Genomic DNA, 17,027 nt, shown 5'->3' with positions numbered 1-17,027 from the left:
GCTGATGGCCTCCTGCATCCTTCTGGTGCATCACGCCAGGTGGTGGATGCGGGCTCTGCAGTGGGACCTGAAGTTTCAGTGGGCCCAGCATCAGGGTAGCCTGTCCGACCATGTCATGATCTCGGAGGGCACTGCGAGACAGCTGCAGTGGTGGCTCACGGACCGCGATTGGGTCAGCGGCAGATCCCTCTCCCTTCCCCAACCGGAGCACGTAGTTGTGACGGACGCGTCCCTCCAGGGCAGGGGAGGCCACATGGGAGAGGCGGAGATCAGAGGCCTCAGGTCTCAGGCGGAGTCCCGGCTCTATATCAACCTTCTGGAGCTGCATGCGATTAGTCTAGCACTGAAGGCATTCCTCCCCTCTGTCCGGGGGAGTGTAGTTCAGGTGTTCACGGACAACACCACCACCATGTGGTACTGCAACAAACAGGGCGGGGTGGGGTCGTGGACCCTCTGGCAGTGGCTGGAACATCAGGGCGTGACCCTGGTGGTTCAACACCTGGCAGGTTCTCTGAACTCTGACGTGGTGCAAGGCCTCTTTCTGCAGTGGGGAGAGCCTTTGTTAGATCTATTCGCCACCGAAGAGAACACGCAATGTCATCAGTTATGTGCGTTGGAATTTCCAAGGCAGCACTCGCTCGGGGACGCTTTTCGTCGCGAGTGGAGTTGCGGTCTGTTGTACGCCTTTCCGCCTATACCACTTCTGCCCAGAGTGCTGAAGAAAATCACGTGCGACCAGGCCCAAGTCATCCTTGTGGCTCCGGACTGGGGGCGAAGGTACTGGTATCCCGAGCTACTCAGTATGTCAGTCGATACCCCGGTTCGTCTGCCTCTTCAGGAGGACCTTCTGTCGTAGCAGATGGGGACGGTCCTCCATTTGAACCTGTCCAGTCTCCACCTCCATGCTTGGAGATTGAGCGGCGACAGTTGAGGCCATTTGACTTGCCTCCTGAAGTCTGTAATGTCATTCTGCCAGCCAGGCGTCCCTCCACAAAGTCGGTATACGCCTGCAGGTGGAACAGATTTGTGGCATGGTGCACAGCAAAGGCTGTGTATCCTCTCAATGCCGCTCTTTCTGAGGTTCTCCTCTTCCTTCTTTCTCTTGCCCAGCAGGGCTCTGCTCTGGGCACTATCAAGGGCTACCTTTCTGCCCTTTCAGCCTTCCTAAGGCTACCTGATCAGCCTTCTTTGTTCAAGTCCCCCATTGTAAACAGATTCTTAAAGGGCATCACTCATATGTTCCCTCCTGTTCCTTTCGTGATGCCCCAGTGGGACTTGAACCTGGTTCTAACTTTCTTGATGTGCGCTCCCTTTGAGCCGCTTCATAATTGTCCTCTCCGTCTTCTTACACTTAAGACTGCTTTCCTGGTTGCCATCACCTCTGCCAGGCGAGTGAGTGAGCTCCAGGCTCTTTCCTCTAAACCTCCTTTCATTTCTGTCCATCCGTACAAGGTTGTGTTGCGGACAAAACCCTCTTTCCTGCCCAAAGTAGTCACAGCCTTCCACATCGGGCAGTCCATCCCCATGCCCACCTTCTTTCCGCCTCTGCATCCCTCGAAAGAGGAAGAGAGGCTCCACCCTCTGGACCCAAAACATGCGCTCTCTTACTATCTGGATCGCACACGCCAGTTCCGGGTGGATGACCAACTCTTTGTTGGTTACGTGGGCACTAAGAAAGGACGGGCGGTGCACAATCGGACCATCTCTAGGTGGATCGTGTTGTGCATCCAAGCGTGTTACTCTTTGGCTAAGAAGGAACCTCCTGTTGGGCTGAGGGCCCACTCCACTCGGACCACGGCGACTACTACTGCCCTGGGCCAAGGAGTCCCCTTGCAGGACATTTGTCAGGCAGCTACGCGGGCCTCGCTGCACACGTTCGCAAGACACTACTGCCTGGACATCCAAGTCCGCAGGGATGGCTTCTTTGGCTGTTCCGTCCTCCAGGACTTTCTGGTGTGATTATTGGTTCGCAGGCCCACCACCGGGGTTGGTATTGCTGGGGTATCTTTTCTAAGGTAAGGAATGTATCACTAACGTGTCTCTTTCAGATTCACAAGTTACTACTTGTGTAATGATATATCTGTAAGAGACATTAGTTAGTGATAGTTTCCTTACCGACCCACCCATCCTCCCCGTTCTGCAAACCGATATCTAGGGAGAAGGTCATCCCCTTTCAGGGCCCTAGTTTCATGGCACCAGTGTTGGTTTTATCATGGCTCTGCGTATCTGGCGCGGAAAAGCTGTGTATAAGAACTGACGTCAGCGAGCGAGGGCAGCGTCTAAGTACTCCGGCGACGTCATTCCGGCGCTAACGACGCCGACGACGGACGCGGAGCCGCGGACGACGCCTACCGACGTGCAGGGGTATTGCTACGCAAAAGTTTCCGGATCCAGTCTGACGCCTGGGGATATTCTACGGTAAGGAATCTATCCCTAACTAATGTCTCTTACAGATATATCTTTACACAAGTAGTATCTTGTGCTTCTCAAAGGCATTAACAAAAAAATCAAAATGGCATTTCTTGACGTTGAAGTTCATCCGACAGATGACGGTCTGGTCACAACATTGTACAAAAAACTGACGGACAGAAACAAGGCACTGCATTTCGACAGTAGCCACCCACGAAATTTGAGAGAGAACCTTCCCTTTTCAAAATACCTGCGGATCAAGCGAAATTGCTACTACAAGGACGCATACATGCTACATGCTGCTAACCTGACCGAAAAACTATCTCAAAGAGGCTACCCAAAAAAACTTCTTCAAAGAACAATGAAAAGAGTTTGGTGGATCCCCCGAGACACCCTACTAACAAACAAGGTTAAACCACCACAAAATAGGATGGTTTGTGTCTCTACATTCTGCCCGAATTCAAATGAACTCAAAAAAACAATCCTACAAAATTGGCATCTAGTGGAAAACATTGATGAGTCACTTAAGGAAAAACCATTATTTGCCTTCAAAAAGGATCAAAGTGTAGCTAATCATCTGGTCCGAGCAGCACTTAAACCAAACATAACTACAATTACCACTATGCTTGGATTACCACCGGTCCAAGGACATCATAGATGTGGCTCTTGCATCTGCTGTGCCAGTACTGAGGAAGGAAATCTTTTCCAGCATAAACAAATATCGTGGAAACATGACAAATTTACTAATTGTAAATCTAAGTTCGTCATATATGGTATCAAATGCCCCTGTGACAAAATTTACATCGGTAAAACCAGTCAAGAAGTGCGTTGTCGCATTACCCAGCACAAATCACGCATAAAAAAGAATGTGCTAACAGCCCCATTAGTGAACCATTGGATCAATCACAAACACACCGTTGAGGAATTAAAATGGACAGTAATTGCAAAAATTGAAAAGGACCCCAGAGGTGGTGACATGGAGGAGAAATTGTCACACACTGAAGCAATGCTGATAGTGAAATTCAACTCCGCCATAAATGGTCTCAATGAACTCTCTGAACTTTATCGCCTTTAATTAGCTGACTTGACTGAGACCCAGACTGCTGTTTCCCCACTAGACCGTGACTGACGGCTACTACACTTTAGACGTCTGAACGCGGCCCGTCCCCATGGCAACGGGCTAAACTACAATCCCCAGAATCCTCGGGCAACCAGGAAGTGAGTTTTAACTCAACCGAACGCGAGAGCCGGTTTACCGACTGGAAGGTGCCGGTCACTGGACACAATCGCACAGAGACCGAGGAGCGCAGACCCCCTGTAGCAGACAGCGGACACGACGCTTCCAGGTAAGACGCTGACCTAAGCCAGGACATCCCCGCAAACTAGGCGATCGCTTCAATTGGTTTGGTTATCTGATTCTAGCTCCATTCCACTTTCAGGCTTCTGGAGCACGTTACAGATTCGCTCAACCCCGACATAGATAAACGTGAACTCCCTGCGCTACCTACAAAACAGTAAGTTGTCATTGTCTGAAATGAGAAATAAGGACTCCAATCGCTTCCCGCAAACTTACTAAAACCATTTCCTTTGCCCCCCCCAGCAACCCGCAACTACCCAAGCTGCTCAACATTTGCATTAACAGCCGCATTAGGCGTAACAAGATGTAAGTAGACACGAATGAATGAATGTTCTGGTCATGATTGAATTTCTGCCCCTTGGGCGCTTTCACCAGAGAGGCTTAACCCCACCTCATTTTTTGCCTACAGTGACATCCACAAAAGTAAAGTCGTCCATTGAGAGGTATGATTAGTTCATTTGTTCCCCACACTGTAGCGTTGTGAGGAGTTTGGTTTTGTCCCCCCCGTGTTGATTCAATCTCGTTTTCCATTTACAGGCACTTGGTCCTGATGAGATTTCCCCGAAACCAGGGGTGATCGAAACGCGTAGACCTCTTCTACTCAGCATTAGGAACCCCTGATCATGTCAAAAAATAATTAGTTTGTTGATCTGCTGTTTTCCAATGCTTTATTTTTCCACTGTGATACTATATTGTTTGTAAATAACTGTAAATATATCTTGATTGTCTTGTGTGGTATGACTGACGAGTGTGAGTTGATATTTGTCTGTCTAATTACCGTTTTTGCCTAATGTTATTTGTTTAGAATTTGTGTTCAGTTTAATAGAGTGGAACTAACGAAATGTTCCTTGATTATAAAATACAAAAAATTGCATACGAAATAGACACATGCATTTAAATCAAAAAATAAAATAGAAATGATTTATTCTGAAATCTGGTTCATTGAGAATTACTGCTTCATTCAGTCATTCGAGTGATCACCCGGGATCCAGTGTAGAATAACGTGGCAATATTGGAACCTGCTCTTGGTTTATCATTATTCTCAAAGGCATTACTCACCTTTCCCTCCTATTCCGTTTGTGATGCCGCAGTGGGACTTAAATCTGGTTATTACTTATTTGATGTGTGCTCCTTTTGAGCCGCTTCACAATTGTCCTCTTCATTTGCTGACTTTAAAGTCTTCCTTCCTGGTTGCCATTACCTCCGCTAGGCGTGCGAGTCAGCTCCAGGCTTTTTCCTCTAAACCTCCTTTTCTGTCTGTTCATCCGGATAAGTTTGTGCTCTGCACTCGTCCTTTCTTCTTGCCAAAGGTTGTTACTGCCTTCCACATCGAGCAGACTATCACCCTGCCCACTTTCTTTCCACCTCCGCACCCTTCCAGAGAGGAAGAGAGGCTCCACCGTCTGGACCCAAAAACTTGCGCTCTCATTCTACCTGAATCGCACACAACAGTTCCGGGTGGATGACCAGCTCTTTGTTGGCTACGTAGGCGCCAAGAAAGGCTGGTCTGTGCACAAGAGGACTATCTCCCGCTGGATTGTCTTGTGCATAAAAGCCTGTTATTCTCTAGCTAAAAAGGAACTTCCGATGGGGCTCCGCACCCATTCTACCAGGGCGACAGTAGCTACTACTGCATTGGGACGTGGTGTCCCCCTGCAAGACATGTGTCAGGCAGCCACGTGGGCATCGCTGCACACTTTTACTAAGCATTATTGCCTTGACAGCCAAGTCTGGCGAGACAGCTTCTTTGGCCGTTCTGTTCTCCATGACTTTCTGGTGTGATCTTGGTTCGCTTACCCACCACCGGGTTTGGTTTTGCTGGGGTATCTATTCTAAGGTAAGGAATCTATCACCAACGTGTCTCTCTCAGATGCACAACTTACTGATCTTTGGTAAGGATATATCTGTAAGAGACATTAGTTAGTGATAGATTCCTTACTGCCCCGCCCATCCTCCCCGTTCTGCGAACTGATTTCTAGGATTAAGGTCATCCCTTTCAGGGCCCTAGTTTCAATACACCAGTGGTCAGTATCTTGCATGGCTCTGCGTTCCTGGCGCAGAAAGTCATGTGTAGAACTGACATCTGCGCGCGAGGGCGGCGTCTAAGTTGCTGCTGCAAGGTCATCTCTGCAACCACAATGCCAACGGCGGACTCGGCGCTGCACGACACCACCTTCCGAGGCCTAGGGCTACTGCTTACGAAAACTTTCCGGATCCAGTTTGGTGCCTGGGTGTAATTCTAAGGTAAGGAATCTATCACTAATGTCTCTTACAGATATATTGTTACCGAAGGTAGGTAACTTGTGCATCCAGAGCCTCCCTTTGAAATAGCTCAATGATAGAAGCTTTGTTGCTTTCTAGCCTCACCACATTTTTTTTTGCTAGCAACCTATTCTACTAATTTGTGTTTCACAGTTCACTTTAAATGTTTCCTCACCGCATTATTCTCTAGTTGAAAAACACAGGACAAATAATACCTAATGTTAAGAACATATTATATAGAACTTGGTATTAGAAGCCACAAAAAATCCTATTATGAATTCAGCACCAGTAACAGCAGTGCATGTTTTTCAGTCACATCTTCTGTAAAAATACAGGAAACTGGCTGTTTCAGTCCATAGTCTGTTGATTTTATAGGCCACACTATCTTTCCTTCCAACAGTTGGGACCCATCCCTTGATAGCACTGTGAAATCTTCTTGTAACATGTCAAAGGTGGGTGTGTTGCAAATCATGTAATGATATTAATTTCAACCATCTACATCTCAAGATCTCTGACCTTCTATCCTGTTTGTTGTCTTCTTTTCCTCATGCAGTGTGCTGTGCTGTACACAAGTTGTGGAGGGCAACGTCGACTCCGTATCCACAACCTCTCCCTGAACTGCTGTACTCAACTGGCTGATCTGTATCGGAATTGTGAGACTGACACACTCATCAATTATTTCGCCAAATTTGGTATGGGAATAGAGTATTGAACATACTTACATTTTAATGCTTAACAAGGTTGATCCTCTTAGCAGTGCCCAAGGCCAACATATAGTGACTTTAATGTATTGTTGGGTTTTGGAACTTCATTAATGCTTTTAAACTAAGTGCAGGACTATTAATTGCTTTTGTCAGACTGGCAAAAAGAGGGGGTTGACCTAGTCTCTAGAACTTATTGTTGTAGATTGCATACTGTGTGTTCTTCCATCTTCTAGTGTTGGATTCAGAGTGCTGCAATTTTTGTCTTTCTTTGTTTTTTTCTTATAAGACTTTTCAAGAGCGTGCAAATGATGACACGATTCTGACTTCAAGGTATAATGGGAGGGGTCCACCATCTGGTTGAAACTGCTTGGCTGGCTTCTTATTGAAATTGCACAACAAGGCAAAACCAGACACTGGCAAAATAATTAGTATCTGAAAGACATGTTAGTGATAGATTCCTTACCTTAGAATATCCCCAGGTGTCAGACCGGATCTGGAATTTTTTTGCATACCAGTACCCATGTGCGTCGGTAGGCGTCATCCGCGGGTCCGCGTCCGTTGTCGGCGCTGTAATGACGTCGTCGGAGTACTTAGACGCCGCCTCCGCGTGCTGACGTCAGTTCTTCTTTTTTCCGCACCAGCTAGCGCAGATCTGGAAAAACTTGTACCCTAGTCGCTTTTTGACTAACCTTTTGAGATCCTTTTTGATCCATTTTTCGAAGTCTATCGACTCCGACGGTGCCGGTAGGGATGCCCGGGTTCAAGCCCTGCGCCGACTGCAACCGACTGACTTCGGTTTCCGACCCCCATTGCCGGTGCCTGCACTGTTTGGGCCTGGACCACGACGACAAGTCCTGCTCCGACTGCCGGGCCCTGACGTCTAAGGCTAGGCGGGAGCGGTCCCGTAAGCGACTCGAGCTTCGGCAGTCTGCCCCGCGCCGCTCGAGGTCCCGGTCCGAGCGAAGGTCGAGGGACCGGTCGCGTGGCCTGAGCCACCACAGTTCCGAGAGTCGTCATCGGTCTTCGGGCTAGAAGTCCTCAGGTAAGAGGCACAAGAAGTCGAAGAGGCACCATCGCTCTTCTGACTCACCCCGACGCTCGCGCGACGCAGCCGGGGTTCGGGCGACACCGCTCACGCGGCTCCGCAGGAGCCGCAGGTGTCGCGGCCTGCTCCACACCCGCCGGTCCCCGGGCAGGACGCGACGCTTGGGGAGATTGCAGACTTCCTCATGGCCATGAGGTCGCTCGCTCCTCCATCTGGTTCCGCGGAGCCTTCGGGCCAAGCGGCTCCGACGGGGTCCCCACGCGGGCCAGGTGCTTCGGCCCCGGCGCCGTCAGCGACTTCGGTCCTGACGCCGCAGGGCCCCCCTGGGTCCGGTTCGGATCCGGGTCGCCGCCGGTGGACCTCACAACCTCGCCGGCGTCGGCCCCACGGGTGTCGCCCTCGGTGCCGTCCCAGGACGACGTCGTCCCTGGTCCTGCCCTCGATCCGGGTCCGGCGCCACAGCGGCGCCGCTCTCGACGCCGCTGGGAGATTTTATTTCTATGACCCGGCCCCATCTTTTGAGCCTGAGTACCAGGCAGTGGGTGATGAGGAGGATTGGGAGGGGTCTGAGGACCCTCTGACACGTGAGTGTCAGTCTTCTGCAGACTGGACAGGAGAGCTTGGGGAGGCCAGTGGTCTGGACACTTCGCCCGACACTGGTTTTGTCTCCCCTCCTAGCGTGGTTACAGAAGAGGGGGCTGCTTATAGCGTGGTGCTGATGAGGGCGGCCAAGGCCCTGGGCCTTGAGCTCCCCATCGCGGCCGTGAGGACTAACCTCCTCACTGAGGTCCTTAAACCGCAGTCAAGATCAGCCGAGCCTCTGCTGCCGTTTAATGAGGCCTTGTTAGATGTTCTTTTGGGCACTTGGTCCAGGTCCGGCGCAGGGCAGCCTGTGGATAGGAACGTGGCCAGACGCCACCGCCCGGCTCCGGGTGACCCTTGCTTTCTGTCTACCCACCCCACCCCTGAGAGCCTGGTTATCCAGGCCTCTAATTCCCAGACCGCATACCCGTCGCTCCCCCCGACCGGGAATCCAAGAGGTATGAGAATAACAGGAAGAAGGTATTCTCCTCCCTGAGTTTGGGATTGCGGTCAGTTAATACCGCGTGCCTCTTGGGCCGCTACACCCACTCTCTGTGGGATACGGTCGCAGCCGTGCTGCCAGAATGCCCGTTGGAGGTATGGGCTAAACTTGGCCAGGCCCTTGTGGAGGGCCGAGATGCAGCACGGTATTCCATCCGGTGTGGGCTGGACACTACCGACTCTCTAGGCAGAGCGATGGCAACGACTGTGGCGATTCGTCGTCACGCCTGGTTGAGGTCCGCCAATTTCTCGGCCAATGTCCAAAACACACTTATGGACATGCCGTTTGATGGCCGTCGCCTCTTTGGCAACAAGGCAGACCATGCGCTTGAGCGGTTTAAGGACTCCAGGGTTACGGCCAAGTCCTTGGGCCTCTCGGCCCACGCCAGCAAACGGCTGCCTTTCGCCCCTTTCGTGGCCAAGGAAGGGGCGCCCCCACACGTCCTACCAGCCACGTGCCGCAGACTACCATCCAGCGCGATGGCGGACGTGGAAACCGCTGGGGCGGTGGTCGGGGACAACGGCGAGGCCAGTCCACACCTACACCTGCAGCATCCGCCTCAAAACCCTCCTAGTCCCTGCTTTCAGGGCCATGTGATGCCAGTGGGGGGCAGGATCCGCCATCACCACCACTGGCGCACTGTCACATCGGACAGGTGGGTGCTGCAAATCGTCTGAAGGGGCTACTCCCTCCCCTTCGAGGCGTCCCCTCCAGCCATGCCACCGCTGTACCACCGCGTGTCGGGGGATCACTTGAAACTTCTACAAGAGGAAGTTACGGCCCTCTTGGCCAAGGGGGGCATCGAGCGCGTTCCTGGGCCAGAAGTAGGGTGTGCTTGAGCAGTTTTAAGGTTCAAGTGTCTATGAAATATGGCATATTTAGACTTAGGCCGGCTGCACTGTAGTTATGCATGAAAAAATAAGCCATCTTTGTAAGCTCTGTATTCATGTTGTAAACAACGCTCCTGGTTCCGTACATGGGCGAGACAGCAGGTTCTTGCGCACAGGCAGAACAATTAAAGTGTTTCTGACTTGAAGGGATTACTACAGTGGAGAGCTAGGCTTGCAAAACTGTTCCCCCCGATAAAGGTGCTCTGTTATTTTAGCATAGCAGATTGTGTTTGTGTATGCATTTCTTTTTTTTTCCCCAGACTAGTTGACAAATTTGTTTTCAGTTTGGATAGATGAAACCTTATGTATTGTTAAATGCATTGTTGCTAATGTCGATTAATTTTAAAGTCTTTCATTTCGTCTCTGTTTTACAGCTTTCCGCGGTGTCATGAATAATCCTTCAAAAACTGTACGAGACACATTAATCAATCAGTGTGCACAGATACTTGCCTGCTACCGAAAGAACTGTGCAAGCCCCTCCTCTGCCGGACAGGTATCTTTTATCTGAGTTTCAATCTAATATATATAGACGCTGTATTTGCATTGATATTTTCCTACAGAGCTTTTAATTGCTCAGCCTTTAATAATTTAAACAGTAAAAGTTATCTTGGGTTTCAAAACGTGACCATTGCAGCACTTGTTACTTGCTGTATAGCATAACATAACTTGCCTCTAAAGGTAAGAAATGTACTTAAAATCCCAGGTGACCTATTACTAAGAAGGCTTCGTTTTTCTTTAAAAAAATATATTTTTATTGTTTTTTTAACAAAGAGGTGAACTACATGATGAACACAGAATATAGAATGTTGCATAGTTTATCCATTACATTGACTTGAGAGACCAGTTAACCCAGTTTTCAAAGGTTTCTTCAGAGCAACATATTCGTAGACCATAGCATGTAGTGTCGCATCCATTACTCACATCGGCAGCGCCTCTTGCAAAGTTTCTCTGTCAGATTTCCATTGAGTCATATTTTTATCGACTGCTTTTTGGGCACCCTCATTTACATATTTTCAGCCTATCATGTACCAGTCTATATCCTTTTTCTACATTTCTAAGTCTGGTGACTCTGGTGCTCCCCATTGCCTGACCACTTTCCGTCTTGCCACCATAAGTCTCAATCTGACACATGTCTTTCCGTGCTTCTGGAATATCACATGTCCCCGTACATCTAGCATGTACAGTTTGGGATTGTGGGTAACCATATGGCCTGTGAGGTCAGAAAGGCATTTGCCCACCGCCTCCCAAAAAGCACCAACCGCTCCCATTCCCAGATTATGTGTAAATAAATGTATTAAAAAAAATTCCTATCTTAACACACATACTCAAAAGAGCATTCTCCCTCTCCTTGTGCCCTAAATCTGAAAGAAACAGGCTAGTATTAGATTCCTCAACTTAGAATATCCCCAGGCGTCAGACTGGATCCGGAAATGTTTGCGTAGCAGTACCCCTGCGCGCCGGTGGGCGTCGTCTGCGGCTCTGCGTCCGTCGTCGGCGTCGTTTGCGCCGGGATGACGTCGTCGGAGTACTTAGACGCCGCCCTCGCACGCTGACATCAGTTCTTCTTTTTTCCGTGCCAGCAAGCGCAGGTCCGGAGAAAGTGGTACCCTTTAGTCAATTTTTGACACAACTTTTTGCATCTTTTTGATCTGTTTTTCGAGTCAAATGACTCCGACGGTGCCGGAAGGGATGCCCGGGTTCCAACCCTGCGTCGACTGCAACCGACTGATGTCGGTTACCGACCCCCATCGCCGGTGTCTGCATTGCCTGGGGCCGACCACGATGACAAGTCGTGCCCCGACTGCCGGGCCTTGACGTCAAAGGCTAGGCAGGAGCGGTCCTGCAAGCGCCTCGAGCTCCGGCAGTCGACCCGCGCCGTTCGAGGTCCCGGTCCGGAGGGAGGTCGAGGGACCTGTCGCAGGGCCAGAGTCATCATAGCTCAGGGAGTCGACACCATTCCTCTGGCTCCAAGTCCTCAGGTAAAAGGCACAAGAAGTCGAAGAGGCGACATCGCTCTTCTGACTCCCCTGACGCTCGCGTGACGCGGCCGGCCTACTCCATACCTGCCGGTCCCTGGGCAGATCGTGACACCGGAGGAGATCGAGGCCTTCCTCATGGCCATGAGGTCGCTCATTCCTCCGTCTGTTTCCGTGGCGCCTTCAGGCCAAGTGGCCCCGACTAGGTCCCCAAGAGGGCCAGGTGCTTCGGCCCCAGCGCCATCGGGTGCTTCGGCCCCGGCGGGTGCTTCGGCCCCGGCGCCGCAGGGTCCCGCTGGATCCGGTTCCGGATCCGGGTCGTCGCCAGTCGACCTTACGACCTCGCCGGCGCCGGCCCCCAGGGTGTCGTACTCTGATGACGTCGTCCATTGTCCTACCCTCGATTCGGGTGCAGCGCCGCCCAGCGCCATATTCGACGCCGCTAGGAGATTTTTATTTCTATGACCCAGCCCCATCCTTTGACCCGGAGTATCAGGAGATAGGTGGCGAGGAGGATTGGGAGGGGTCTGAGGACCCTCTGGCATGTGAGTGGCAGCCTTATCAGGACTGGGCAGGTGATCTTGGGGATGCCAGTGGTCTGGACACTTCGCCAGACACTGGTTTTGTCTCCCCTCCTACCGTGGCTACGGAGGAGGGGGCTGCCTATAGTGTGGTGTTGACGCTTGCGGCAAAGGCCTTATCCCTTGAACTCCCCGTCGTGGTCGTGAGGACTAACCTCCTCACTGAGGTCCTTAAACTGCAGGCAATCTCCTCTGAGCCTCTGCTGCCGTTTAATGAGGCCTTATCGGACATTCTTATGGGCACCTGGTCCAGGCCCGCTACAGGTCCCCCTGTAGATAGAAACGTGGCCGGACGCTACAGCCTGGCTCCGGGCGACCCTTGCTTCCTGTCCACCCACCCCACCCCGAGAGCCTGGTCATCCAGGCCTCTAACTCCCAGAAGAGAGGCTCCACCGTCTGGACCCCAAATGTGCGCTCTCATTCTATTTGGATCGCACACGCCAGTTCCGGGTGGATGACCAACTCTTTGTTGGTTACGTGGGCGCTAAGAAAGGTCGGGTGGTGCACCAGCGGACCATCTCTCGGTGGGTCGTGTTGTACATCAAGGTATGCTACTCTTTGGCTAAAAAGGAGCCTCCTGTTGGGCTGAAGGCTCATTCCACTTGGGCCACGGCGGCTACTACTGCCCTGGGTCGGGGAGTCTCCTTGAAGGACATCTGTCAGGCAGCAACGTGGGCCTCACTGCACACGTTTGCAAGACACTACTGCCTGGACAGCCAAGTCCGGAGAGATGGCTTTTTCGGCCGTTCCGTTCTCCAGGACTTTGTGGTGTGATCATTGGTTCGCAGACCCACCACCAGGGTTGGTATTGCTGGGGTATCTATTCTAAGGTAAGGAATCTAATACTAACCTGTTTCTTTCTGATGAACAAGTTACTTACCTTCGGTAACGATATATCTGTAAGAAACAGTAGTTAGTATTAGATTCCTTACCGCCCCACCCATCCTCCCCGTTCTGCGAACCGATATCTAGGGTTACGGTCAACCCCTTTCAGGGCCCTAGTTTCATGGCCCCAGTGTTGATTTTTATCATGGCTCTGCGTTTCTGGCGCAGAAAAGCTATGTATAAGAACTGACGTCAGCGCACGGGGGCGGCGTCTAAGTACTCCTACAAAGGCATCCCGGCGCCGACGGACGCGGATCTGCAGATGACGCCTACCGACGCTCAGGGGTACTGCTACGAAACATTTTCCGGATCCAGTCTGACGCCTGGGGATATTCTAAGGTAAGGAATCTAATACTAACTACTGTTTCTTACAGATATATTGTTACCGAAGGTAAGTAACTTGTGCTTCTAGTCAACCGTTCCCTAGTAAGGCAGGGTCAGCGAAGGCTAAACTTGAGAGCAGACTCTAAGAACCACTAATCGCAAGGAGAAAATGTTCTCCATCAAAACATTTTTGTTATATAAACATTACCTGATGTTCTGTAGATGTTCTGCTAAAAGCAACAGGAAACCAGAACAGAATATAATTTAGCTAAAATTCATAATTTTACAGTTAATATGTTACTAGTCTCTATGTAATACTTTAAAGATGGTTTTCCGCAAGTCAATAATTGCTGCATAGAACCCGTTTGCGAGTGTGTGTGGGGGGGTGGGGAGGGGGCACAGGGGTGGCGGGGACTTTGAGCAGCTCTAGGCTGAAATTACAAAGGTCAGATTCACTGATGATGGCAAGAAATTCCTCCCCTGATAGTGTCATTCTGATTTTTGCCAGGCAGAACAGGGAGGGACATACAGAATCCAGATTTACTAGACCCATTCATGTATGTTTTTCCTGGTTATGCTGGGAGGCTTCTAATGTATCTCTGGATTGGTTGAGACCGTATCAGGTGCCACCCACCCCAGAATGCCACTCCAGCCCACTCATGATGTTGCCCATAAAAAGTTTGCATACCCTTGTATCAAGGTTTAAATAACTTTGAGCAGCTTATGTAATGATGTTAAAATATTGTTTTTGTAGCTGGTTAACTGCAGTTAGTATTTAATATTCAGATTTCTATCTTCTGTGATCTTAGCAGTGTGATGGATGAAGTCTGAGAGACAGACGTGCAGTAGATGGTTTTCAGTAAGCTGGCAACTTTGAACAGCTCTACATGTCCCATTATGGTATTTTGACGTCCACTTAGCTGGTTATTGCACGTGGTTGACCATTCTACGATATCTTATTTAAAGTGTATGGCCCCAAGCAGGCATAGATTGGAGGAAGATATGGATCAGAGATCTGCTGGGATGGACTTTGTTACTATCATCCCATAGCTGATATAATACTATGCAGCTAGTTGAGACCCACGTTGATTGGTAAATGAAAGCCTTCGGTTGGCCAGCACTAAGTGGCAGATTGCTTCAGTTACATGCCTGTTCAGTTGGTGGTGGGTGGCTTATTGCTGTGGACTGGTAAGGTACTGGGTGATGGACATGACCCATAGCGGTTTTGTCTTTTGTGAGTGTTTGAGTGTCATGCAGTATAAGGAACTTTTTATGCAGTCTGTAAGAACTACAATAGACTGTCCAACCGGTGATTGTTATGTAATTAGTAGAAGGGTTATCTGTTGTATTGTCTGTAGAGCAATTAAGTCCAGTCGAAGAGGTATTATATCCCTTTACGCCAGACAGCATGCTGCTTCGGAACACAGAGATAGTATTTTCAATTTTTTTTGTGTTATTGGGATTAGCGTTGCACTTTTAAGGAAGCCATGCCATGAATTTAATCCAGTTTCATTGTGAGATTAAATATTAGGAGTCAGATGTGTTTCTTAGTGGGAGGGAGATATGTGAGTTAATGCATTGGTTGGCAGTATTATTGGAAGAGTTACAGGAGGTTAGGACGCTGGGTTATGGCTTTTAAAGGAGAAGATCTTTGAAATGAAGTATGGGCAATTTGCAGAGATACAATATTAGGGATTAAAGCAAACATGCATGTGACAGAACAGGCTGTGCGCCAAGAGAAGTGCCATGTAGATGATGGAAAGGAAAGAGTCATTCGAAAGAAAATGGAGAGTTGACAATTGAAGGTTTTGAGTCAATCTTCATGCAGGGTTTTCAGGAATATTGTAGAGCCTTTTTGAGACCGCATGGAAAACCTGTAGAAGAATTACATTATTTGCCTCAGTTGTAATATCCTTGCAAGCAATGAAAGTGTGTGTGTGTGTGTGTGTGTGTGTGTGTGTGGGTGTGTGTGTGTATATGAATGCGTTTGTGTGTGTATGTATGTATATATATATATATATATATATATTCAACAAACTGCAGTTACAATCACGCTCTCGGAGTTCAAACTGACACAGGAAAATACAGGAAAGGTGCAGCAAATGGGGGTTTATTCAAGTCATAAACCCGCCGTGACATGTTTCGACACCTTAGTGGCTTGTTCACTACGGTGGTGAAACACGTCACGGCGGGTTTATGACTTGAATAAACCCCCATTTGCTGCACCTTTCCTGGATTTTCCTGTGTCAGTTTGAACTCTGAGAGCGTGATTGTAAGTGCGGTTTGTTGAATAGTAATTACCGGTTACCGGTTTTCTCCGGCGGTCTCATGCCACCCCGAAGATTGAGAACAGACAGTAACTTGGAGTAACTTGGATTAGCGACCTTCTCCCCACTCACAAAGTACGGGTCCACGATGCTGTGTGCTGGCCACAACGTTTTTTAATGGTACAGCTGAAAAGGACGCGTTTCGCCGGCACAGTGGCTTGTTCCCCAATAGTTTCACCATTTGCCAAACAGTCATTTTAAACACCGTGATTTTCCACCTGGTCACATGACGTTACTACAAATGCATTGTGCACGAAAAACGACTAGTAGTTCAAAACATGAACCACAGTTACATCATCTGCTTATTATAAATCAATCCTAAGTAATTATTTATAGTCTACAGATGTTAATGCATTCACATTTAGAATGCGCAAGTACTGAGTAAAACTCTATAGAATAAGAACAATAGCACCGCCATCGAGCTCTTTCTGATCAACAAAAAAAAATCTTTCAATAAAACCTTATGCATAGTGCAAAGCTATGAAAGCTTCCACACCACCAATAATAGTGGGATTCTTTTCATTACCATGAGTGTAATTACAAAAGTATTTTGTTCCACATTTTACCCAAGTGGGTGTTTACACATTCGTACACATTCGTACTGCATAATTGAAACATTTGTTTACCTCTTTGTTTTGTTCAGCCCAAGTGGGCGAGGTGGCAAATTTTTACGGTCTTTTTAAATAAAAAAAACCACAAAGAAAACATAAAATAACGTGTAATCACCAATCCCTACAAATAAAAAATTAAAAAATAATATAGACAAAAGGTTGAAACCATTTTTTAAGAGGGGCTCTAATACTCTGCTAATCTATATCAATTTTTCGCACAACAGTCTACCTATACATAATTTTATAAATGTGTAATCCGATCTTCATCCATATTTAGAACCATCGGGCCCTACTGTTCAGTTCTATGATGTAACAGGACTCTAATCGCCTAAGCTTATTTTCACGATTGCCTCCCCGAATATTAAAAGGGACACCGTCGATCACAAAATAGCTGAGCCCCTGGCATTCCTAAGTTTCGAAGTGGCGTTCCACTGGGTAAGCCTTATCTCCATTACGTATGGCCCTCAGATGTTGGAGCACTCTTTTGTGGACAGGAAGAGGCAATAGTGAAAAGAAGCTTAGGCGATTAGAGTCCTGTTACATCATAGAACTGAACCGTAGGGCCCTGATGG

The 17,027-nt window shown here is 48.9% G+C and overlaps 1 protein-coding gene across 1 annotated transcript in view; it reads left to right on the top strand.

Annotated features, from left to right (window-relative positions):
• Positions 1-6,575: 6,575 nt before the first annotated feature.
• Positions 6,576-17,027, top strand: part of LOC147711416 (protein transport protein Sec24C-like) — a 310,132-nt gene continuing 299,680 nt past the window's right edge. The window contains exons 1-2 of the mRNA XM_086922136.1: positions 6,576-6,720; positions 10,126-10,244. Of these exons, the coding sequence (XP_086778262.1) occupies positions 6,576-6,720; positions 10,126-10,244 (264 nt within the window). The remainder of the gene's footprint in view (positions 6,721-10,125; positions 10,245-17,027) is intronic.

This window comes from Lissotriton vulgaris, chromosome 5 (genome assembly GCF_964263255.1).
Source record: "Lissotriton vulgaris chromosome 5, aLisVul1.2, whole genome shotgun sequence".
Classification (NCBI taxonomy): domain Eukaryota; kingdom Metazoa; phylum Chordata; class Amphibia; order Caudata; family Salamandridae; genus Lissotriton; species Lissotriton vulgaris.
The sequence above is the reverse complement of the archived record's forward strand: the minus strand, read 5'-3'. Positions and strand labels throughout refer to the sequence as shown.